The sequence below is a fragment of the Gavia stellata genome, chromosome 1 (genome assembly GCF_030936135.1).
Source record: "Gavia stellata isolate bGavSte3 chromosome 1, bGavSte3.hap2, whole genome shotgun sequence".
Taxonomy (NCBI): Eukaryota; Metazoa; Chordata; class Aves; order Gaviiformes; family Gaviidae; genus Gavia; species Gavia stellata.
Genome location: NC_082594.1, coordinates 29,529,224 through 29,555,222, shown reverse-complemented (window position 1 = coordinate 29,555,222; position 25,999 = coordinate 29,529,224). Strand labels below are relative to the sequence as shown.

Here is a 25,999-nt window from a genome sequence, read left to right as displayed (position 1 = left end):
TGCTGAGGTCAGAGTTACATTTTGTATAAAATACTTGTTATTTCGCTATCATGAGTCTTGATTGTAATGTAAGACATGCGCAGCAGCAGTTACTGCAGTGCAAAGGTAAATTGTTGTGACCTGTCTTTGTTGTTCTAGCTCAGGAGCTGACATTTTAGGAGGGAAAATTTATTGTACAGTGAATTCACACACACACACAAAATCACTAAGATTGGAAAAGACCTGTAAGGTCATCAAGTCCAACCATCAGCTAACACCACCATGCCCATTAAACCATATCCCACAATGCCTCGTCCACACGTTCCTTGAACACCTAATTGTAGTTGTGCTTATTGAGATCCATTGATACAGTATTAATAATTGTTAAGTAAATGGGAGAAAAGTGTTGATTAATAGTGTATTTTTTTTACTTATTAGTGGGATGTCTTCCTTCTCGTATTTTATGAAGCAAAGTCAACACAGCTGTAATTTTTTAATTTTCAGGTGTTCTTGGGAAACAAGTGCCTGTACTTTGGAGCTGAAGAAGGACATGAGGAGTAAAAGGACCTGGGATCTCACTGGTCAGAATGAAACAGATGTTGAAAGATTTTTCAAATCTATTGTTAGTCGTGCTCTGTGACTACGGTGAGTATTAGAGCTATCAAGGGAAAACTGTGAGATGGGTATTCACAACGCGGTTTTGGATGGTGCTGTTTTCCAGGTGATCTGTTGAAATCAGATGCCACAGAAGCCACCACTGATATGCACAGAATATAGTCTAGATCTTATGCAATATTTAGGTGGAAAATGCAGCTTGCATAAACTGCACCTTTAGATCAGAGTGGCAGGAAGCTTTCCTGCTGCAAATTTGCTCAGAGAAATAAACAAGATAAAGGAACGTACTTCTGTGGGCATCATCAAGGGACTGGCTGTGTTAGAAGCAGTAACTGGAACTGTGCTGTCTTGTAAGACTCATATTTCATAATATTTAATGAACATCATGGAAGATAGACCTATTTTAGGTAAACGTACCAGGATGGGCAGAACTGTGCCTTACAACTACCTGTTTCTCTCCATTAACTATAAAAAGAACCTATGGTGGTTGGCTGAGATGTAAGCATCTACAGTACAGGCAACCTCCTTTGGTTGAGTCAACCTCCATCCAATGGACCTAAGCTGCCACTTGGAGAACAACAGAGGTGTTCTTTCCTCTGACCATATAAGAAGCCAAAGGATGGTATTCATACTCATTCAATTTTAGTCATGTAAAATTAGGCAGCTAGCCAAAGGCAATCAGTCTTGTTTGACTAGTCCACGCACGAATCAGCACATACTGAAAGTAGCTCCAACCCATCTGCAATCTGAGATGTGTGGAATGAGAAAGCACCTCCTTCTCACAATCAGCTGCCAAGGAGAGAGGTTAGACATCTAAGTTCAAGTTAGACAACTGTAAGATGTCTACAAGCTGAGGGACATCCTATGCATGGCGTCTTACCTCTTCCAAGGCTGTACTAAGTAGGAAGTAGATTTGCAAAGGGAATTAATTCTTTATTGCACAGTGAATTAGAAATTTTGAAAATGGGACTCAATGCCGAAATAACACACATTTTCAGAAATTACATTCCTAATTTAAAAGCAGGTGTTGTTCTGACAGCTGCAGTACATTGCCAAACCATGCTAAAGGGTTAATCCACGCACTGCTGAAATGTCTATAGCATGGAAAAAATGAAAAAAGGCTTGTTTAGTCCCCGCTTATGGAATGAGCTATGGTAGCAGGCAGTTCACGCACCAAACGGCTGAAGATGTCTTACAAAGGAGAGGAATGGATCAAAAATGTATGCAGTTTGCTCTCCTTGTTTGAGTCAGAAAAATCTGATTATAGGTAATGACTGAATACTAAATATGCGTAGCTACTCATGCCTCTGTGCTTGCTCCATCTCTGCTCTAGAACAAGGGATGACTAGAAGGTGTAAAGAACCTAGAATTGCCGTCTTTTAGATGAACTTAATTCCAGTAGAAGTGGAGACACTTGTCTACGGCTTTTAGTACCATTTCTTCTTTTAATAAGACAAAGTTAAACAGCCAAGTTAGGAACACTGCACTGAGTGAGGAACACAGTGAAGGTAAGTGTTAAATTCACTTAACCCAAGAAGTAAGGTGAATGATTGCAATATCCACTGGTTCTTGGTGAGCCAGTACTGTAGGCTTTCACAACTAGTTGACTCAGAGCTAAAAGCTATTATTCCTCAACTTCTTTATAGAGCATGGCACAGTAGGTAATTACAGGGTGCAGTTAAAGAGCTAAATATCTGCTGCAAACTTTAGGTGCATCATCTTTTGCCTTATTTCTAGTTACACCGTAGTCCATGATTCAGAAAATTAGTTCCAAACAGTTCTGCATATACACATCTTTGAGTATCACATGTGTACATAGTTTTTAGATAACACTCTCATACTTCTATGTTTCAGACCAAGGCTATTTTTTAAATGATCCAGTATGCTCTGGAAAATTACTGTAATGCTAAAAAAAGCCCTAATGTACGACAAAACAGTATTCTCATTTCTTATCAGTTTTTCTGATGTGTTTGTTCTTCTTAGCTCTGTGCTACTGGTGGCTGACAAGCCAACAGCACAACCCAAGTTGGCTTAAACACAACTGAAAATAAATAAATATCGAATAACACCCTCAAATAATTCTTCTTGCTCTTCAGTGAAAACAAGGATTTTCCTTTTGATCTTTCTAAGCGTGAGTTCTTGCAAAGACTCCTCTGGCAGGTTGCTGGCACCACAGCCAGGCCCCATTCAATGGGAGACCATTGTAATGACAACCAAAAATATACAAATGCATTGAAAGCTGCCCCTGACTGGCTGTCCAAACAACTGGGACCAAGTTTTGGCATGTGACACAGTCACGCACACACAGTAGGCTGGAGGGCAGCTGAAGGAGCTTGCGGTGGAAGCTGGCTAGTTCTGACCCGTGCCTTTTGGAGCATCGTGAAAAACTGCGATGTGGGCTGTCCAGGAGTGCAGAGTTCCTGTGTTACTAACCAAAGATGGGGGAAAGGATGCTGTGAGCTGGGATGCACCAGTCAGAGCTGTGCAATGCTTTAGCAGCATCCACCAATAATGCCCACTTTCCTCACTTCCCAAGTGATCTGCATTAGGGTTGATGGGAGCTACATGGTAGTCCTCTGGCCTCTCTCCAGTCCTCACACACACATACAGAGTGATGTTCATTCTTCTTGTCCGAGCCATTCCAAATAAAAAATAGTGCAAGAGGGTCAAGACAGTTCTAAAAGAGAGTAAGGACGGTAGAGCAGTAGGTACAAACATCAATGCTTTTCATTACTATCACTTGAATGTTTTTGCTGTAAGTTTAAAGCTTGATGTTGAAATTTTTCATCTGGATTTTTGCCATGGTCCGATTTGTTTTTTCCTTATAATGTTTCAGGTAAGTTGAATGTAGCCAGTTTCTTTGTAGAGAAATGAATCATTTTGCCTGTGTTCAAGGAAACAAAAATGTAGCAACTTGCAACCATTTAACTGGGGAACTCTTTAATATAGACGTGGGAACTTCATGTTTCTTAGAGTGCTCACGGTGGCCTGGGACATGCTTTCTGCTATCCTTATGAAGACTTGCCCAGATCTGGTCCGGATCTAAGTCCTTGCAGATGAGTTAGTGATGAAGTTTTCTGAAGGGTTGAGTGTGCCGCAATTCCCGCTGGCTCCTCTTGCCAGCCCCACGCAATACTGTGCGTGCTCCAGCCCAGGGCAGCATAGTTCCCCCACATTTGTAGTATCGGGCACTAGAGTTGCTTGTCCTCTGCTCTCTGCTGTTATGCTAGCAGTGAACAAGAAAGGTGGGAACTTGCTGGAGTTAACTGCAGACCCAAGGAACAGGAGAAGAGCTATAAGGCAAAGAGACAAGGGCAGGAGTTTGGAGAACCGTGGTAATCGTAATGAAGTTAGGATAGTACCCAAGAGATATTGACAGTAGGTGATGGTAGGAACAGGACTGGAAAATATGGGCAGGCACAGATGACAGAACCAAAACATGAAGAGCAAGGAGAATGTGTTGCTGGGCAATTCATAGAGAGCCATTTTTCACAGGCATTCAGGGTCTGTTTCCTACTCTCTGAGTGTCTGAGTTGACATCAGGTTTGCTGGGGTGCCATGTGCTCACCACAGCTGGGATCAATGGGATCCTTCTTTAGATGTCTGAAGGACCGTTGTATTTAAAGTCAGGTCCTGGGTTTCTTAGGACATCCACAAGTAGCTGATACCTGACAGTTTTCACCTTTGTGCCTGTGCCTTGGTTCCCAACACACTAAACAAGAATAGTGACATCCTCTTATCTTTTGGGGATATTGGAAGGATAAACTCATTAATATTTCTAATGCATTAATATACTATGATAAGAGCACAATAGAAGAGTCTACGGGGGAAATGAATAATTCCATGTTATCAGGGTAGATTTTGGATGGTGTGCAGTCAATAATACATGGGACCACCCATGGAAGAATGAGAACAAAAGAGCCCTCTGGTAACGAGCACCATCCATCTGCGAAGGAAGCAGCATCTTGTGGAAAAAATAGTACTGAGTCATGCAAATTAGAGACTGAGTTATAGTACATATATGTATGAGTTTATGCATGATTTATACATGTAAGGCTGTGTGTGCCGCCTTCGTTCGGACTTCATGGATGTGGTTGGACCTGGTTATTTTAAGCATGTGTTATAGCTGGTGAAGAGTAATAGCTCTTCTAGTGCACACTGCACCTCACCCTGATGTAAAAGTCTATAGCTGGTCAGATGAATTTCTTCCTGAAAAATTTCCCTGCTGACAAGAAAATGAATCTAAGGTGACTAACTCAAATTGAAGCTTAGAGTGGTAGGTGTCTAATATGCGAGATGAGTCCTGCTACTCTTGACTGCTGAGTGCTTGCCTTGGCAGTTGCAGTGTTTTTCCAGCAAAGCTTTCTTTGAGGTAATCTTAAGGCATGTGTAACAGATTTAACAAGTCAAAGTATTGTTAGTTGATACTACTTATGAAAGGATTGCCTTAACTCAAGTTTTACACTTCCGTAGCACCTTCCATCCAAGACTTGGAAGCCTTTTCCCAGACGATTAATTAAATAAAGATGTCTCACAGCACATTCTGTGTCTGGAATAGATGTATGCGGTTCCCATTTTTCAGATAACCTTTCTGTCTGAAATCCTTAAGTTTCAAGCAATGCAGAAAAGCTGGCTGAGATGAGAATGGACATATGATCTTCACAATCCATTGCTTTAGATATCATCTATCCCCACTAGTTACAGCACGTCTCAGGATACTTTGGCAACTTGCACAAACATGGTCATGCAAGAAGTACATTTAAAAAGACTGCGCCATTTATAATGAAATGATGTCATTTAGACATGTTGCACCACATCTGAGACAAGAAAAGTGCTGCAGTCACCATCACTGTTATTTTCAGCTCTTTTGCTCAAGTGTCTCTGTGATGCAAATGAGCAAAATGAAAGATTCATAAGACAGAGCAAGAGAAGAGGCTTCAAAAAGCATCATGCAGACTTCCTATTTTATTTCATTTGAGCGACATTTTTTGTGTTTCTGTATTAAGAAACTACTGTCCTTTTTTTGCTAAATTATAGCTAAAGTAAGTGGGACAACAGCTGGCCACTGTGAGGTGAGCTTTAAGAATCTATAAGTGAAAGAAATTGGGAAGTTTGAAAATCTATCCTGATAAATGAAGTTTTCTGTGAATCTTTAGGGTTGGGTTTTTTGTGGGTTTTTTTTTTTTAAACTTTGTTTTTAACCTTCCTGAACATGTTACTGCAGTGGACTTTGAGCTGCTTGAAACCACGTCCCTGCACAAAGGAGAGGTGAGGAGTTTTAATTGCTGTAGCTAGGACCTTTTTTTTTTTTTTTGTGAACTGATTCACTTAAAAAAGTTTGAGAACCACTTCTTAAATACCCACTTTATAACTCTGTTTTCTTCCATAAGGTTGAACTGAACAATCAGTTGTCTCTTTGGTTCTTAATACTGTTGTGAAACTGTTTTCCTTTCAGTTCTCGGCGAAGTGGAGTATCTCCTGTTGGAGCGTCCAGGTCATGTAGCCTTCAGCAATGACACAGTGTCTGTGGAATATCAGTACTATAGTGGTGGTAATGCGACAGCAGAGCATCTGTCCATCCTATTGCTGGATGCCAGCACCAATGAGATAATTGCAAGAAAACAACTTCCAGCAAATCATTCCCAGGGGATGGTAGAGTTTGAGTGTTTCCATTTCAAGAGAGCTGGGGACTTCTTGTTCAGAATGGTCTCTCCCAGCAATAATGGCAGTGCTGCCCAGTGGAGCAGAAGAAGCATGTCCACCCTCCACGTGGAGTGGCCTGTATTTCACATTGATTTGAACAAGAGTTCAGAGGTGCTTGGGAGCTCCCTTCAGGTTGGACTTTTTACAAATGAGCAATTGTGTGCTATGAACGAGACAGTGGTTTCACTGGATGTGATATTCACCAGCACTCTTTATGAATTCGGAAGAGTAAGCTCTGATGAGACTCTGGGCATTAGAACTAGCAAAGGAATCCTGCTCTCCAGGTCCCAGTGGGTAGAGTTTGATTGCCCACCTGTTGGTCAAGAAACATACATCACTGTGTTACTGAAATCGTTAGAAACATATTCCATCATTGCCTCCATAGGACCCATAGATCTCCTCCACAAATTTGGATACAGACTGGTTGTGGCACCAGAAGCAACATGCAAAACTTTGGTTCAAGTCTTTGTAGTCTCTCCACCGTGCACTACAATCAGCGGAAAAATTGTCGTCTATAAAGAGGCTCTCAAGCACCCTAGTCAAAGAACAACTTGGCTGTATGAAAACACCCTTCACCCAGGAGACAACAGGACAGAATTTAACTGCACTTTGTTTGATGTGGGGAAGAACAAATACTGCTTTGACCTCTTTAATTTCTCAAACCGAAGCCATTTCCCAACAAGAGTTAAGGAGTGTATGATGATCCAAAGGAATATGGGTTTGTACTGATGTTTGTCCTCTTTTAGCTGAAATCAGCACTCTTCCCAGCCAACATGGGTAATGGTAACTAGGTTTGATTGTGGTGTCCTCTATTGAATAGCTACTTTTTGGGTCTCCTACACCAGACAAAATAGTTGTAATGTCATATGCAGATGGGAACACAATGGAGTAGAGGCATATACAAGGACATTTGGTAGCAAATGCCACTGTGGTAACTTAAAACTGCAGTAAGTTAACACTAAGTACCAACCAAAACTGTTTGGGGCATTCTGAATGATGTATCTATCTAGTCCAGGTAAAACTGAAACTTGGCCCTCTCAGTGAGGTAAGAAGCTACTGCAGTAGATCTGGCCCATTGGACATACTAAAGGTAGGATTAGTCTTACCTACATTTAAGTGTCTAAAAGCCAAGGGTCCAACATTAAGTAGTTGTCTAGCTTTTTAGTCAAGAGAGACAGGCATCTCACAAGGGTGATTCATTATAAAAGATACATGGGCTGAATCCTCACCTGGGTGTCTTTTTCTTTAGCCCATTTGCTGTAAAAGTTTAGAATCCTGTCTGTTAGATACACAAATTTTGGTGAGATGAATCAGGATTTGGCCACAGCAAAAGGCACTGTCATATTTCTTGGACAGCTTCGGGTTTTTCAAGCAGCCTTTCAAGACATGTCTCTGCTGCTGCTTAAAACAGACCAGGGTGCATTTTCTGACCCATGAGGCCACCTGACAGATCATGGGTCACATTCATATAGCTAAACTTTGCCTCCCAGAAAAGATTAGAATCATCCAAACTGCCAACGAGGGACAGACTGTGGTCCATATAGTCCTTTGGGCCATGACCAGGCATGGTCTGGGAGAGTGCTGGTTGGCAGAAGCCAAAACCACATCCAGGAGTATGAATGATCATGGTTAAGGAGTGATCACAGTTAAGTGTGATCACAAGACAGAGCTTGAGCCCATTCCTCAGCCCTGTTTAAGGAATATCTATACATTCTATTTACATCTATACATCTTGCGCAGATGTAGCTTCAGAAGTGGCAGTCCATAGTTTGGCAGAGTCTACAAATCACAGTAGCATGACAGAGGAAGCAGATGAGCCCAACGTCCTTCTCATCCCTCATTTGTGGAAGGCAACTACAGTGAGGGATGGGCTGTATGCGCACAAGGGGACTAGGATTGGGTTGGATTGGGTTAGGTTGTGTTGCCTACATCCTGGAACAGAAAAGTAAATGTTTTTATTTGGAGCAGGCTTGTGTCCATACATAATGAATTAGTCTTTCCCATGTAAACACTTCAAAGAGTTTGGGTTGAAAGTTTTGAGGTGTACACCATTTTCTACACCTCCCCACCTTGGTCTCTCTGAAAAGGAAGTGCAGGAACTCAAGCCAAAAAAAGGTCATTGCGCTTCACGGGCAGGTCTCTGAGCGGGGTCATCAGGAGACCAGGAGTGTAGGACGTGCTCCATAGCACACAGTCCAGACACAGCCTACCTTAATTAGGTTTCTAGTGTCATGTGGTCTTACTTTGTACTATTTCATAAATTCTAAAACTGTCAGTTCTTTAATTAACAGTCTGTATTAAAAATGACCTCTATTTTCACCATATGCCAAACTCAGTACATAGTTCTTCTCTTCATCTTAACTTCCCATCTGCATTCTCTGTTGGCACTCTCTCTCTTCATTTGACATAAGAAAGTCTACCTAAAAATGAAAGCATATTATTTTCTTAATGGAGATAATTCTCAAGGAAAAAGGAAGAGAGAATTCTAATTCTTTCTCTGTGCTTGGGTGGTGTGTTACACTGATGTGATCTAGGTAATTACCCTGACAGATGAATACCGAGGATATGACATAGATACGTTTCTGTGCCCAATATTTGACTGTTTTAATTGATGAGATCCACTTTAAGCAATGACTCCATGCAATCTGCTATGTTACCTTCGGTTCCCTGATAGCACCATCCTTACAACTGCAGTCGAAAGAATCAGGCTATGCCTGTGAAGAACAGAGTTAAGTCAATAGCTGCCAAGTTAGAAGTGTCAAATCTACAAAGCCGAAGAAAGCAAAACCACACTGCGTAGCCGTAAATAAAATGTCAACCTGAAATTAATTAGACTGCAGCACATCTGACTTCATGCCTGTATCTGTGAGACTTCAAAGCCCGTAGGCAGTGTTTGAAAGGAGCGGGGTGTCCTGGGAGGGGTGCATCAGCCTGCAGCCACAACAGGCAGAGCAAACCTGCACTGCCTGTGATGGCCATGCTCCTCCCAGCTGCTTTGGAAAGCTCTCTCCTGGGTTCAGAAGTGCCCCTCACCCTGCTGCAGGGCACTGTGAGATGGTGTGCATAGACCCAGATCCCTGAGAGCTGTTCGTGTAAAACGTGTGGCTGCTGCACAACAGGCACCTCTCCACAAGTCACTTATTTTCTGCTTTGGACCTCCTGAACTCACTCAATTTAAGGCAAGGAGAGGTGATAAATCCTCTAGTATGGGTTCCTCTGCAGCACGGGCCATCACTTTTCATCCAGTTACCCTGGTGTTGAGTCCCACAACTTGGCTTTGCACTCAGCTGCCGCTTATCCTCCAGAGAGTTATCCAGTCTTCTGTTGAAGGCACCACCAAACAGAAACGCTTCTGGTAACTTCTCTCAATATTCTGCTCTGATTTTTAGAAAAAAAAGGAAACTCTGTGTGTTTCAAAACTAAAGCTCATCTAGCTTCATCCTCTAGTGACTGGCTCTTACTCTGCTGCTCTCTGCTAGATGAGACAGCTGTTTCCTATCTACTGTCTTCCCCCTGCGAAGGCGTTCGCACATCCAGATCATCTCAGTCCTTCTAGATAATCTCAGTGTTCTTTTTAATAAACTGAAAAGATTAAGTCTTTGGTTGAAAGGTATTTTCTTCAGGATTTGATTAATTTTCTGGCTCTCTTTGGCTCCATTTCTGTTTTTTTAATCAGTCCTCCTATTTGATGACAGGGTTACCAGCTTTGGGTGTTGTGTTCTGATGTCCTCCTCACCGATGCCCCTTGGTTCCTTAGTGCCCCTTAGTGTTCCTCTGCTTTAATTTACACCGATTGCATTAGCTAATTTTGCCATAACTTTTACCCTGTAAACTCTTCTTGAGGTGTTTTTGCATATGACCTTTCAATATGTAGTCCACCGTCCTGCAGGTACAATTTGTATTCCTTCATCCTACATTTTACATTTTCCTGATTTACAGTCTGCTTTGCTTGAGTTATCCTAACTTAGCAAGTAACCTCCATACAACTGCACTATCTACTTATGTCATCACAGGAGTGACACGTATTTTCTCAGTAATGGTTTTATATTTATTTCGTGTCAACTAAGCAAGCATTGTACAGCACTGAGCCTTTTACTAATCCCTTTGAAATCTCTCCAAATGCATTCCCACTCAGTGATGGTTTTCTGTTGACAACTGCATATCAAATCTGTCACTCAGTCAGTTCTTACTTCATTTAGCATATGCTCTATTATTATGAAGCAGAGATATCGTCTTGTAAAAGATCAAAGCTCCTAAATCATTAAAATTATCTTCATCCAAACCACAGAGGATGAGATAAAAGAAGATTATTTTGCCACACCTGTTTTCCATAGATGGGGCATCAGTTATATTCCCGACCCTTCATCAATCCTGCTCTTTACTCCTCATCCCAGCCAGGTTTAGTCCAGCCTGTGGAACAGGCATCTGTCTTGTGTCTGGAGTAGGAAGGACAAGGCTCCTGGTGGCCCTGAGTGGGCCAGGACAGCAGCTCTTCCAGCCCAGGCCATCAGCTTCAGAATGAGTGTTGCAAAAAATCTTGTGCTATCTGAGACTGTGAATATATCTATTAAAGATGGGGAATACATCTATTAAACGTGAGCCAGCACTTGTGCAGCTTTCTGTAGACTCCAGCTGGACAACCTCTGAAAAAATAACAGCGAGATGTGAGTCACTTCATTCATCTCAGTGGGGTGTTAACTGTTTCACACAGGTGACTTAGGCAGAGCCATGCAGCTATTTTTTTCCCTGTGTTTGATGGGATTATTTGAATGTCTGAGGTAGGCAACTCTTGTTAGATCATATTACTCAGCAACAGACGCATTGCAGGCTCATTCTTTTCAACGCTTTATCCTGTGCTTTGCTCCTCTGGGATTTAAGTTACCCAGCAGTGAGACTTCTGCACTCCTTAGGAGGATGTTCCATGTCCTAGCCTGTATCCCATTTGAAACATTCGGGATGAGACTGATAAAATTAATCAGCAATGCTACAGCATAGAAATGGGCATATTTTCTTCATATTTCTGGTGTTAATTACCTTTCTTTTACAGTTCTTAGTTACACTCCGGAGACCGGTTTCAACTTTGGTGTGACTCCCAGTAAAGTCTCTTGCACTTGCTGACAGCAGAGATGAATTTTGTTCATCTGAGTTTTGCTAACTGCCAAAAAAAGCTATCCAGAGGTCAGCAGGGCATAAGAAGTGCAGCTGTTGCCAGCCAAGGGAGAGAGGGAGGTAGGGAAAGACCTTCTGAAGGGAAAAGTGGTCAGTAAGGGAGGAGAAGAACAAGTGGAGTATCTAGGTGTCAGGCAGGGATATACAACTTCCACCAGCATTCTTGCTCCCTGAATAAGACTGTATGATCAGACCTGCCTATCTGTAGGAAAATCTGGGAATCAATTAGCTCTGTTGCCTGAATCTGTACCTGGTTTGCATTTATTTAGAAAAAGGCGGATGCAGGGGATCTGGGTATGCCAGGGCTGGTTTGTGCCCCATCGGCTTCTCCTGTGGCAGTGAATGCTTCGTCTCCACACCCCCAGCATTTTAGGAATAAATTGGGTGTTACAGACTTACTGGGATAGCTCCTAGCTTCTGAAAAAAAAAAAATTTTAGGCTGTGCTTCTACAGTTCTTAAAGATGCTTGTTTGTGGGGAAAAGACTGTAATTTGCTCAGGCAAAGTCTCAGTTTTCTTCCTTTAACGGGATCCTCGTCCTTTCATTGTCCAAATTAGTAACCTGTTAGAGCTTGCCACCATTTCAGTGTACCCAGGCTTCATTTCCATGGAAATAGAGAAACACTGAATGGATGAGAAGGATATTTTTCCCAGGTCTTATCCGAAGAACAATACAATGTGAGTACACCCAACCTCAGGACCTAAAAACTGATCTCAGCTTCCACAAATACCCTGCAATCCCCCAGCCTAGCGTAGGTGTTTACATGAGCCTGTAAACAATTAGTGCTTTTATCCCATACCACTGGTCTTGTTGAAGTGCTTAAGACTCCCATGTGCGTCAGGCTGGAAGGATGATGCTGAGCATCCCTCGCTGACTGCACCATTGGATACGCTGCATGCTCAAAGTCTTACAAACACAGAAATTTGAGGGGAGATATTTATGCAGAGCAACAATTAACACAGTTAATTGCATTTATCTTTCATGTTGGTAGGTCTGCCAACTGTCAGCTATTTCAAACTAACTCATCAGTTAGATATCTTCATGTTGATAATTGATTCCTCAATTGTATGTGAAAAAATTCACACTTATTAGAGCTAGTTTGCAGTGCATACTTTCTGTTTTTCCCCCTGGCGCTTTGGATCCGTTTGTCTTAAATGGAGGTTAATCATTTCATTTCCTTGGGGGAGAATAAACTACGCTTAATTTTCTTTTACATTCTGGTAATTGCAGGAGGTTGCAGAACAAGTTGCAGAAGTCTTTCATGGGAGCTGGAGCATTTCCTGCTCTCCTGCTGCTTAAGGCGCATATTCTTAGCCCCAAAGCTATGGATGCCAAGTGTTTTTGCTCAGGAACTCTGTGCCCTCAGCTGAAGCGAAGTCAGTGAAAAGTGCCCTGGAGCAATGGGCACATCATAGGTTTGACATCAAAGTTAGAAAATCACTCATCCTAAATGTTCTTGTACATTGAAGCCCACAGGTATCAATATGGAGGCTGCTGAGCACCCTCCACTATCACCAGTGTTAGCACTGGAGGTAACCAGAACCTTTCTGGGTCTGGCTTTATATCTGACTGAAATTAACAGAAGTTTAAACGAGCAGGGAATGTGGAGAGAGGGAAATGAGCTAGCTCACGCACTGAAGTTATGGCAGGGACTCACTAAGCTGCTCACATAAAGTAGTCTACGAGGAGGTGGGTGCTTCTCCAGCTAGCCTACCTTCCTCTGCCAGTGATGAGTGACACTGCTGGAGTCTTTAATGATACTGATATGAAGAAAAGTGTCGTGATTTACCCAAATACTGTGATACCATGGAGTCTTTTGGAGGAGGGATCAGTGCGCCCTTGACTGAGTATTGATTATGGCCATTTTACTTGCTTCCCTCACTAATAGCTCTGCTTGCTAGCTGAAGGGATTTTGCAACTGTCCAGGCTCTGTGCCTTTGAGGGACTCCTTACCCCCACAAACTTTCCCAGTTCCCCTCTCTTTGTCATCCTCTGACTCCCTTTCCTCCCAACACCACAGACCATCCGGTCTTGCTCTGTTTCACTTTACTGGGAACTGGCACGGCTGCAAACTGGAGGAGGAGTGCAAAAGCTCAGCCTGCCTCTGGACTCCTCTCCCCTGCTGTAGCCGCTCTGCAGTTCCATTGAGAGAGGGGTGAAAGCAGAAAGGTGCACAAAGAGCACCAAGTGAAAGACAGCCTGGGATCATGGATATTGCAGTATTGTGGTAGAGCCAGTGACAAATAGCCGGGGACGTCACTTGGTGTTATGTGGGCTTAAAACCGCAGCAGCACTGGGGTGTCTCGCCATGCCCATCTCTACTCTGCATTAGGCGAGGCAGACGTACTCAAACATGCATGCACACAGACGTGCGTGAGTATGTGCCCACACACGCTTTGCAGCCGTGTAAGCGTAAGCTTAAAACCTCCGTGCCTCATCCTGCAATGCAGGTGAGTACCTGCACATGGGAGAGCAGCCCCGCTGGTTCTGTAATGCTGCTCACATTAACGTTATTCATACTGGCGTGCTCACAAAAATTTGTAGGGCAGGGCCCAAAGCAGTTAAAATTTCATGTTTATTAAAACACAGCTGTATTTATTTTTGTTCAAGACTTTTAAAAATAATAACACACTATGAACAATATAGCAACCAATATAACATGAAATTATAAAGCCATTTCCAGTCATGCAACATTGTCTAGTCCTTTAACATCATAAATTGTTCACTGATCAGGAGCTCGGTGGCATGCTAGCAGCAAAGCAACGGTGTAAGAAAATTAAAGATCGTAACCTGTATTGACAGTAGCAGCACCATAAATTATTTAAAAGAGCAAACTTTATCAAATCTAGTCTACATTTTGTGATTTAGCTGATTTTCCACTTTATCTGTGAGCAGTGAAATGGAGTAATAAGTAAGTAAGTGGTCTATTATTTTTCTTTCTTCTGGCACGTTTCAAAGCCAGGTCACTGAGGCAATGGACCCATAGGAGGGTCCCCAGTGTATCCGTCCTTAAAGGTTGCACCTGGACTTGTGCATTGGTTTGGAATTTAAAGTTACTGTCCTGCTTCAGTGTCACAGCTGTTAGACATGGGTGGGAATGGTCCCTTTCTGGGTTCTCGCTGCTGTAAAATTTGGGTCTTGAACACTGGAAGAGGATGTAGTCTAAGCCAAAGAAGGATGTCATTACATATTAAAAAATGATAATATTTGAGGTAGCATTAGAACCTGAGCCTGCCTCCACTTAGAATTAATAAATGAACCTGCAAAATTTCATCTTAATTGCCTAACCATAAGCAATAAAACAATAGGGACCTGTAAGCTGTCAAGTGAATGATTCAATAACACGTTTGTGTGCTGAGAAGATAATAAAGAGAAAAAACAATATTGCTGTTTCATTAGGCCTTGTAGGCTTATCCTCCTTTCACAATCATATAAATCAGGAGTAACTACACTTAAGTCAATGAAGTTATCCTGCTGTAAAAGCACTATTTGTCAGGCAGGAATTGGATTAATATATAAATTATGAACCCATTCCAAAGATTTGTGGATTAATTTCCATTTCCTGCTGTTCCAGGCAGGTTCTGCCAGCCTCTGCCCTGTGTCGCTGGCTGGCACTGGAGTGAAAAAAGGAAAAAAAAAAGTGGGAGCATTGCCCCAGACTGATGGGAACAGGAGCAGGTCCCTGGAAGCTTCTTGCTCTTTTAGTGTTTCCATTTGCATTGTTTGGTTATTTATTGCTGGTTTTCTTAAATAAGAGAAGATGTGTGCTTGTGTCTGTAAAGGTAAGGTGGCAGACGCATTCCTCATTGCTGTGAGCTTGTGTATTTGCAGAAACGTGGAGCCCGTGGCAGCCCTGGAGCCCCTGCAGTGTCACCTGTGGGGACGGTGTCCGGGAGCGCTTCCGAGAATGCCTAACCTCCTCGCCGGCAAAACCAGGTTGTGCTGGATCACCAAGGGAAACTTCCTTGTGTTCGCTGGAGGAGTGTTTGTGTAAGTAGCTCTGCTCTCCTCTTCCCTGTGGTCGCGTGTCTGCCCTGGCAAAAGCAAAGGGCCTGTTTTTAGAAGGACTTTGTAAAATGGAAGCATCCGATCCCTCCTTCAGTCATACTGATTTTGGCTGCATGTCACATTCTTGCAGCTGATGGAGCAGAGTAAGAGCTTACATGCATTTGTGGGACAGCTGGAGGGTTCCAAGGCTTAAGAAGATTTCTGCATGCTGTGAGTGCCATGGAAGAGGTTTAAAATCTCCAGCATGGCCAGGGGGTGGGGAAGGGCTGGAGGAGAGATCTCGAGGCAGCGAGACATGTTCAGTACCAAAAGGCCAAAGACTCCAGGCAATGGAAGCCTATTAAAAAGCGGACTGGTTCCAGCTGGGACCCGCAGTGTGGAGTTCCCATTCTGGGAGTTTTTTGAGGTGGCAGTGCCAGATCTCCCCCTGCTCCAGCCTGTCACTGCAGTTGGCCGGTGACAGGGCAGGCTGGCTGACGCTGGTGGGTGGCAAGTGGGTGTGGATACAGATCTGAGCCTGCCGTAAGGCGAGAGGGGGTTACAGCAGCCGCATGGCCCCCTGTGAGGCTGGATGAAGCTGTGCCAGCACCGTAATCGGGTGCTTGCAGCCAGCGTGAGGGGCAGGAGAAGTGGTCCCTTTTAATGGGGTGATGGTGCTCAGTCCATGCAAAACTTTTGCTTCTTGCATGCTCCTTGCTGAAAGGAAGAGTGCTGATACCAAGAAGCTCTGGAGGTCCATCTGCTCAGAAACTAGCTGATTTACAAGCTCCAATGCCTTTGTGTTTCACAGGTGCCACAGGTGGCAGGGATGGGGAAGGGAAGGTGCACAGGGATTGTGCAGGCTCCTAGGCTTTCAGGCTGTAATTTAACAGCTATTACAAAGAGAGCAATGCATTACCTCTTGCTTTGGCTGCTTCCATGCACTTCCTTGTGCTGGCAAAAGTGGAGTGTGGAGAACTGGAAGGGACCCAGCTAAAAAATGGACAGTTTGGGGATGTGGGGAAGTTGCTTATCACACGGCCATTGCAATACTTGTGCCACTGAAAAGAGGAGGGCAGCAGAGTGGGAGAATGTGTAGACAGAGCACGAAGAGGGCAGGACTACTTTTTTGATGGAGGCGTTGGCTTGAACCAGCTTCAAGGTGTTTGTTGAATGAAAGCCTCAGAGGTATACAGGCAGGACTGAAATGTATTGTGGAGCACTGTAAGAAATGGGTTGGTATTGAACAAAAGGTCAGGTGAAGGGAAAATATTAAAAATCACATTCCATCAAGCCAGGTATTGCATTTTGTCAGTGTTGGTGCAGCACTTGGTATGTTTTAACAGTTTTTTGTTAAGGTGTCTGTTGTTTTTAATGACTAGAAAGTGCTAGTGTTGTGGGTTTGCTTATTTCGTAAAGCTGTGAGTGTAAGCAGAGAAGAGCAAGTCAGATGTTTAGGGGCCCAGCGTAAAGCTAATGCCCTGCTTTTGGGCTAGTTGTCTTCTCTATGCCAAACTCTGTCAGACTGCTGTGGGCAGTGATGCCACCAGCAAAACGCAGTGGGGTAGTTGGTATTTTTCTAAAGCTGATGCTGAGCTGTGCTATTCCGTGCCTCCTGTTACCGGCTGGAGGGGTATTTCCATAAGCACACTGTTCGGCTTGGCTCCTCGCTGGCCAGTTTCACCCCACTCCTCTGGAGCTCAGAGAGCAGTCCTGGTGCACAGAGCTCCCCGGGGTGGGGGCTCTGCACATGCGAAGCATGTGCTGGACATGTGATTCGGGTGTGCATCTTGCTTTACATGCACAGAAGTGACAGGCCTCTCCGGTGCTTCTCGGAGGTGTCATTCTTTCTATGCAGGTGTGCAGCTGTATAAGGCTTATGATGGTTTCCAGAGGGGTCAGCTGTCCTGTGCATACGCAGTGCGCATGGCCGTGATAGTCTCATTGGAGTTACTGTCTGACAGCACTCAGCAGGTCTGGACAATCCTCAAATTCCAGCAGGGTCTCTGGTTTAATAAAGAGGGTTTATATATAGAAAACCCAGGTGCACAGGAGGCCTGCATCTGCACCCATTGCCATGAGATCATCTGGAGGATCTACCTCGCTTCTCTCTTGCACGTGATTTCTAATCCTCCTGCTCCCACGTCACGCAGCTTCCTTTACAGAATCACCTACATGATTTCATCTCATTGAATCTTAGGTTGCTCAAGAAGTGACTTGACACTGCGATCTTACAGTGTTCATCTGCTGTCTGATCTCAGGCTGGGAGTGTCGTTCCTCCCCACCCCACAACTCTCCACAGCTTTCTGAAGCAGGCAAGCTTTTTTTCAGTATAACTGTGTTTGCAGTCATTAGTCCAGCAGATGGAGCAAATGGCTGAATAAATGAAACCAGCACACAGTGTAGGGGCAAGGGTAGATGAGGTGGAGAGAAGCAAACCTAAGTGACTAAGTCTTGTTTCGAACCTCTCTGTTTGCTAGCTGTTAGCTTTCTACTCCAAATGATACAGCACAGTGTGCATTCCAGATAGAAAATAGGGTCTTTAGAAAATAGCTGTGAGACTGAAGAAGAATAAGCAATGAATGAATTGCTTTGCTGTGGCGGTACTGAACAGGGCAAATGCTGGTCCTGCCTTCTCCTCTGGGGTCAAAATGTTCACTTCCCGCTCAGGCCCCCAGAATGGCAGTGCTCCGTGCTCCACGCATGATGGTGTTGGGCTGAATGCAAGTAGCTTCAGCAAGGCTTTCGACACCGTCTCCCACATCATCCTCATAGGCAAGCTTAGGAAGTGTGGGTTTGATGAACAGACAGTGGGGTGGATTGAAAACTGGCTGATAGGTAGAGCTCAGAGGGTTGTGCTTAGTGGCACAGAGTCTAGTTGGAGGTCTGTAACAAGTGGTGTTCCCCAGGGGTCAGGACTGAACAGTCCTGTTCAATATATTCATCAATGACCTGGATGAAGGGATAGAGTGTGCCCTCAGCAAGTTTGCTGATGACACAAAACTGTGAGGAGTGGCGGACACACTGGAAGGCTGCGCTGCCATTCAGCGTGACCTGGACAGGCTGGAGAGTTGGGCAGAGAGGAACCTTAAGAAATTCAACAAAGGCAAGTGTGGGGTACTGCACCTGGGATGGAATAACCCCATGCATCAGCACAGGATGGGGCTGACCTGCTGGAGAGCAGCTCTGTGGAAAGGGACCTGGGGGTCCTGGTGGACAACAGGATGACCATGAGTCAGCAATGTGCCCTCATGGCCAAGAAGGCCAATGGCATCCTGGGGTGCATCAAGAAGAGTGTGGCAAGCAGGTCAAGGGAGGTTATCCTCCCCCTCTACTCTGCCCTGGGGAGGCCGCATCTGGAGTACTGTGTCCAGGTCTGGGCTCCCCAGTTCAAGAAGGACAGGGAACTGCTGGAGAGGGTACAGCAAAGGGCTACGAAGATCATTAGGGGACTGGAACATGTTTCTTATGAGGAAAGGCTGAGGGACTTGGGTCTTTTTAGGCTGGAGAAGAGAAGGCTGAGGGGGGATCTTATCAATGCTTATAAATACTTAAGGGGTGGGTGCCAGGAGGATGGGCCCACTCTTTTTTCAGCGGTGCGCAGTGACAGGACAAGAGCTCACGGGCACAGACTTGGTCATAGGAAGTTCCATCTAAACATGAGGAGGAGCTTCTTTACTGTGAGGGTGGCAGAGCACTGCCCAGAGAGGTTGTGGAGTCTCCTCTGGAGATATTCAAAACTCGCCTGGACGCATTCCTGTGCAATCTGCTCTAGGACAACCTGCTCTGGCAGGGGGGTTGGACTAGATGATCTCCAGAGGTCCCTTCCAACCCCTATCATTCTGTTATTCTGTGATTAGGGATCCTCCAAAAAAGATGAAGCAGGCAGAGGTTTTGTTCTTTATGCTGATATCGAGCTCTCAGAGTGACATGAAGCTCAAGGTTAATCCCATGGCAGGATTTTTCAAAGGTCTTGGGGCTGTCAGGTACCCCTGAGTCAAAGAAATGGGTCTCCTGCCCACCCAGCACCCTGCACATCTGTTATCGTCGCAGCCTGAGATCTTCTGGCCTGTGTTCATCAGGGCATTTGTGCATCCTGCACACCTAATAGCTGTGCTACCAGCTCACTGTTGAATGAGTGTTCTTCTGGAATATGGGAAGTACATGGTGTCTGCTTCTCTTTATTCTGCAGACACATTTCCTATGGCTGGACAGTCACTGTAGTGCAGGCAGGAGCACCTGGCAAGTTTTACAGCAGACTGTCCATCACCCCGATGGAACGCTCTGGTTTCTGGATAAAACCAGAGAATGGGAGAAGGTTAAGTGATTCAGTTTGAGCTCACAGCTTCATGGCCAGCTCTTGTCAACCACAACTGAGCAGTCTTCTCCTCCAACAGCATTTTCATGGCCTAATGAAGCTAATATTTGGCCACAAGAAGTTGGGAAGTGAGTGCTACCTGACACTAAAATTAGCTGCTGGACCAATTAATCCATCAACCATGCTGTATTCCGCTCAGGGCTGCCACTGGAATGCTGGAGACCTTGTCCAAAAAAAGAATTATTAATCTCTCATTGGTTCAGCTGTCTGTAATGTGGTGCAACGTACAGGTGAGAGGTTTAAATAGGGCTGTGGAAAGCTCTGAGATGTTCACGTTACAGGTTTGCATGGTATTCTTTCCCTTTTGAAGGCCCGTCTGCAGCCTATGACAGAACAGTGTCAATACCAGAATGCCAGGGGCACCAGAGCAGTGGCCACCTTCTCAGTCAGAAGCCTGCTGTGGAGCAGGAGGTTTTGTCCTCTGGGATTGCAATGATGGGCAGTGGTGGAAGAAGTACCCTCAGTCAACTGCTTGGAAAAGTTGCATTGTCCCCGCTAGTGCCGCCTCTCTGCTCTTCAAACTCACCACAATTCTCACACTTACTTACTTAAGCTATCCTAAAAATAATTTTAAAGTGATACCTGAAGTACTAGCCTGGGTTGGGTTATTTTTACCCCTTTTATGGCACTTTTCACCAGGGGATCTTAATGTATGTCATAAATGTGGGCAAATATTGTTATCCCATTTTACATGTATATAGAAGTGCTTTATGGAAATGGCAGAAGAGACAAAAGTAATGATTACACTTAACAGGTCCGTGGGAGCCTTGATTTAAAGTAAGTAGTTCTATTCCTGCTGGTTTGAAGTGATCAGTAGCAAGTCATCTACAATGAGCAAATTTTAATGGCAGACAACTTCCTGTACTGTATTATTTGATTATTTTTTCTTTGTAGTAAAGTATCCATCCTTAAATACCAAAATGCTGATGAGAGTGCAACTCTGACGGACATGTGTGCTCTTTGTTACAGCTATCAAGCCTCCCACCCCACCTTCTGTCCAGCCAGGAGAGGACCAGAAAGCAAATAATATAGTCACCATCACAGGCATCTCCCTATGCTTATTCATCATCTTTGCCACTGTTCTCATCACCCTCTGGAGGAAGCTCTGCAGAGCTCAGAAGTGCAGCACCGCTGTCCGCCGAAACTCCATCCATTCCCCTGGATTCCGGAAAAACTCCGATGAAGAGAACATTTGCCAAGGCAACAAGCAGCGGGACAGCTTTGCAGAAGGAGGAGATGCCCCTGTTAACATTCCTCTGACCTACAGGCGAAGCCTCCAATTTGCCCAAGAAGATGATGCCTCTGGAAGCGAGAACTTTCAGCCAAACGCCCAAAAAATAATCCCTCCGATTTTCAGCTACCGCCTCGCACAGCAGCAGCTGAAAGAGATGAAGAAGAAAGGCCTGACTGAGACCACCAAGGTGTACCACGTCTCTCAGAATCCCCTCACGGACACGGTTGTTGGTGCCACCACGATGCTTCCCCTGAGCGGGGAAAACCAAGAGGAGGCAGCGGCAAACAAATTTAGGATCAAATCTCCATTTCTGGACCAGCCAGCCAGTCAGCCCAAATTCCCAGGGGAAAGCTCTCACCCTAGGCTGGATTTTCCATTCTCACAGGCCAATCCTGCAATGAGCCCTACCCAAACCTTGATAAGAAGAGCTCATTTCAAGCACCAGGATAACAGGGGGGGCTTGTCTGAGAGGGGCTTTCACAGAAACACGCAGTTTAGAAGAACAGCCAGTTTCCATGAAACTAAAAAGGCCAGGCCTTTCAGAGAGAGAAGCATGTCCACCCTCACCCCCCGACAGACTCCTCTCTACAACTCCAGGACCAGAACGTGGGACCAGGGTTTGGAGGACAGGACGCGGCCAAAATCGAGAAACACTAATCCAACTTGTGAAAAGCTGGATCAGCCCCACAGCACTGTGGCGGGGTGTGAACCACAGGGCCATGGCACAAAGTGCCACCACAGGGCAGGTCCCCCGGTGAAGAAGCTGGACTTGATCACTGACCGCCAACCTGCCAGTCAGGAGAAGGCAGCTGATAAGCCTGAGCCCAGCGGAAGTAAGAGGGGCCCTTCACCTAACCCCAGAGGTGCGTGGCGGAAGGAAGCGGGCTCGGCTAGCAAAGATAATTCCCAGAGAGGCCTAAGTGTAAGCCCTGCCCAGTACCGAAGGGACAAGTGCCAGAGCTTCCCCTTGGACCCTGAGTTTGCCTTTTATGATAATACTACTTTTGGTTTAACAGAGGCAGAGCAGCAGATGATCGACCTCCCTGGGTATTTTGGCTCAAATGAAGAGGATGAAACAAGTACTTTAAGCATTGAGAAGCTGGTGATCTGAGTGACTCATTGCAGCCTGGTAGGAGGGGCGTGCGCAGGAGAGGATCTTCAGGATCTGTTGGTTTCTGGTGGAAGGAGCAGTGGGAATCGTGTTCCCTCCACATGCAGCAGGAGGGAATAGTGCCCCAAGTCTGGCTTGTGGGAACACATTCCTTTCTAATTACTGGAAAGTGCTTCCATATAATTTTTTTTTGTATGTATGTGTGTAAAATACACACAAAATACCCTGGGAAAGCATGTGTTAGTGAAGGCGTGATGCAGGAACAGCCAATAGATATTATTGCATAAAGCAGTCACGTTTCGTGCATCGTACATAATGAATGCCACAGATCTAGCCTTTCTCAACTTGTGGACCGTGTGTACTAGTAGATAATGATGACCTAAAGCATCCATTGTCCGCTATCGTCAACCATCTGTCCTAGTTAGTGCATCATTTTCCATTTAGAAAACACAAACTTCAAGTTGTGAGCAGTTTTCATCAGTTTTTTGGTAGTCATTATTGAACTGTGTTAATTGGTTGTAGTTGCTCAAATAAGTCATATGGTGGTGTTTCTTTTAGCTGGTTGCATGAAAATGCGAACAATTGGTGCTGAATACTTGGAGTGAATTTAAATTAAAATTGAGGGGGCATTTTTCATCATTCAAGACTGATATTTTCTTTCTGCCAATATTTATACCAAGAAAACACAGTAACTTACGAATATTTGCATTTACAGAATGAGTAGAAAAGGGCATGCTACTGGGAGGGCAAAGAAAATAGATGATCAAATTTTAGCCCTCAGAAACATTACTGGAGCATTCAAGTACCTGTAAAAGAGAGAACTGTTGAATCACCCATCTTTTTTATTATCATCTTTGCCTTTATTAAACATTTTCTTTTTTTTGTGTAAATAAATTGACAATAATGCTACTACAGCAAGTTCAAAATAAATTACAAACAAAACCAGCGAACAACACATGTATTTGATGAATACCTGTTTTGCAGACAAAAAGTAAAATGGCTTGACAAACATCTGGTGATTACCGGAGAATCTTATGGTGAAGTACAAAAGTTACATTGTGGTTTTTGTCATGCTTTACAACCAGAGATCACAAATTGGCAATTACACACTGCTGCAAGTATTCAGGGCTGGGTTGAAACCCCAGTTAATAACAGAGACAGAGCTCGGGCCAGCGAGAATAACTCTGAGACTTTGCTTGCCATTTGTTAGGATAACCATCTCTTCAGGGAGTTTGCAAAGACCAGGGGAGTGCTATTGGGCAACAAGAAAAGAGGAGATGCTGCCCGTGGAGGATGGAGTGAGAGAAGGTAGGTTCAGGCAGAGGACTGTCAGTCTTAAAACAACTCGCCCATAAGGAGCCCAACCCTACACACCCTTTAACCTGCCTTGTGGCTGTGAAGGAAAAATTAGCATATGCTTAGTTCTCTGGCAGTAGGCTGCTATCTTTCTCAAACTGGCTTTCTGAGTGGAAAGATAGATTTCCCAAACCTATCCTTTTTTTTTCTCCAAACCAACGACAATTTTAAAGGGAGAGCAGCACTGCTGTGTGTTAGCCGGTTACCGATGGCACCCCACTGAAGTGTCCAAAGCGTGCACAGGTAACTTGACAGGCATACAGCAGGAGGGCTAGCTGTGACAGCCTGGGAGGAGCCAGACGCTCAGCATTTGGCCGCCAGAGTCAAATCCCACTGTTTGAACAGCCTTTTTGATGGGTAACATTTTGCAGCTGTTGCTGAATCGCCAGCTCCGATTCACAGGGTGATGTGAACTCCTTCTTTCCCAGGAGCTGCGCCAGCACGCCACATCGTCGACATTCAGCCCTTTGGCCCAGCACAGCATTCGTACCAGCTATGCATTCCCATAAGCTGTCAGCTTGAAATGCTGTTTAAAGCATTTGAGAACATGTCCACACTTGAGGAGTGATCCAAAGCTAATCAAATGTAATGGATCTTTAAATTGACTTGAATAAGCTGGAAATCAGACCTCTGAAGCAATTGCTGCTCAGGTTACTTACCACCCCTGTGCTAGGGTAAACTGCCGCATGAAGTGTGTTCACCCTGAAGCAGCGATCTGTCAGCGTTGGAGCTACAGTGCTACAATATCTATTTACAGCTTTGGTGAGCCTCTCAGCATGGGAGACCCTGGAGAAATGGGAGATCAAATGTATAGCACAGCAACATTCAACAAGCATTCCCCTAACCTTCAGTGGGAGCGATTTGAGCTTGGTGGTCGCCCTCAGGTCAAATAAGTATTCAGCCAGTGGCATTTTACCCTGTTTATTAAGATAAAGAGGATTCTGAAACACTTCCTAGCATTTGCTGTGGGATTTGCAGGGTCCTGCACAAAGCCCTGTGATCTCTGCATCTCCGAGGGGGTTTTCTGCGCTGCAGGCGGGCGGAGGAGGGGGACCCTTGCTCTAAACCAGATGCTGCTTCCTGAAGCCTTGTCTCAGTGTTGGGCCACATTCAGAACAGCTACTGTAATGCATTAGATGGACTTACTTAAGTACATCTTAGATCTAAGACTTCTGGCCTGTATCAGAAATAGTGTGGCCAGCAGGAGTAGGGAAGTGATCGTACCTTTGTACTTGGCACTGGTGAGGTCGCACCTCGAATCCTGTGTTCAGTTTTGGGCCCCTCACCACAAGAAAGACATTGAGGTGCTGGAGCGTGTCCAGAGAAGGGCAACGAAGCTGGTGAGGGGTCTAGAGCACAAGTCTTATGAGGAGCAGCTGAGGGAACTGGGGTTGTTCAGTCTGGAGAAGAGGAGGCTGAGGGGAGACCTTATCGCTCTCTACAACTACCTGAAAGGAGGTTGCAGAGAGGTGGGTGTTGGTCTCTTCTCCCAAGTGACGAGTGACAGGACAAGAGGAAATGGCCTCAAGTTGCGCCAGGAGACTATTAGATTGGATATTAGGAAAAATTCTTTCACTGAAAGGTTTGTCAGACATTGGAACAGGCTGCCCAGGGAGGTGGTTGAGTCACCATCCATACAGGTATTTAAAAGACATGTAGATGTGGAGCTTAAGGACATGATTTAGTGGTGAACTTAGCAGTGTTAGGTTAACGGTTGGACTCTATGATCTTAAAGGTCTTTTCTAACCTAAATGATTCTATGATTCTAAGACAGCAAGTCAGACCCCTTCCCTCCCAGCTTGGCAGATCTTGGCACCTTTTTCTTTCTGAGAGAGAGAAAAAACACCCCGTTAACTCATGGATGCTGGCTGAAGGCAGTCCAACTATAATGCCTGCCTCTCCCTATTGACACAGGGCGAAACAGGCTCCATACTCTGGACTTTACATCACTCACTGCTCACTCACTGGGGAACTGGACTGGGTAGCAGTTGTCTGACTAAGCCCTGTTGACTTCATCTCCTGCTTCATTCATCTTCCTTCATCCATTATCAGATGGGTTATTGGCTGCTTGGTGAACTATCAAACCACTAATGCTGGCCCTTTGTTGCTGTAGGTGATTTCCAGCATGCAGAGTTGAGCATCACCAGTCTGTTGATCTTTACCCTGCTTCCTTAGCCCTCTACTGAAGAATGGGACTGAGCATCATCTGCCAGAAGTCATTAGCTTATTTCACTCACATTTCTCTGTGTCTTCTGCCTAGACAAAAATCGTCCTTACTGCCCTCAGCACTGCATCAGTGGCCACATGGTTATAACGTGTGCACAGTGATTCCTTATGTTCCCAACGTGCAGTTACAACCTTGCACTAAGATTTTACTGTAGTAAAATACAGAAGTACTGATCAGAAAGGAAATAGTAGGTGCTGGTTGTTCACAGCCCTTTCTTCACAAGGGCAACCTCACTTCAGA

At 44.7% G+C, this 25,999-nt stretch overlaps 1 protein-coding gene across 2 annotated transcripts; it reads left to right on the top strand.

Moving 5' to 3' along the window:
• Positions 1 to 566: 566 nt before the first annotated feature.
• Positions 567 to 22,435, top strand: THSD1 (thrombospondin type 1 domain containing 1). 2 transcript variants are annotated; one of them, XM_059819396.1, is made up of 4 exons: positions 567 to 624; positions 6,050 to 7,015; positions 15,298 to 15,456; positions 20,801 to 22,435. In XM_059819396.1, the coding sequence occupies exons 1-4, from the start codon at positions 567 to 569 to the stop codon at positions 22,174 to 22,176; spliced, it is 2,559 nt and encodes an 852-aa protein (XP_059675379.1). In that variant the 3' UTR covers positions 22,177 to 22,435. The 2 variants fall into 2 exon arrangements, with proteins under 2 accessions (XP_059675379.1, XP_059675387.1); XM_059819404.1 differs by lacking the exon at positions 15,298 to 15,456.
• The last annotated feature ends 3,564 nt before the right edge of the window (positions 22,436 to 25,999 follow it).

Bases quoted from the DNA above. Each gene is read 5' to 3' on its own strand.
- THSD1 (XM_059819396.1), top strand. From the start codon at position 567: ATGAAACAGATGTTGAAAGATTTTTCAAATCTATTGTTAGTCGTGCTC. The intron at 625-6,049 runs GTGAGTATTAGA...TTTTCCTTTCAG, and splicing joins AGTCGTGCTCTGTGACTACG to TTCTCGGCGAAGTGGAGTAT. The intron at 7,016-15,297 runs GTTTGTACTGAT...GTGTATTTGCAG, and splicing joins GATGATCCAAAGGAATATGG to AAACGTGGAGCCCGTGGCAG.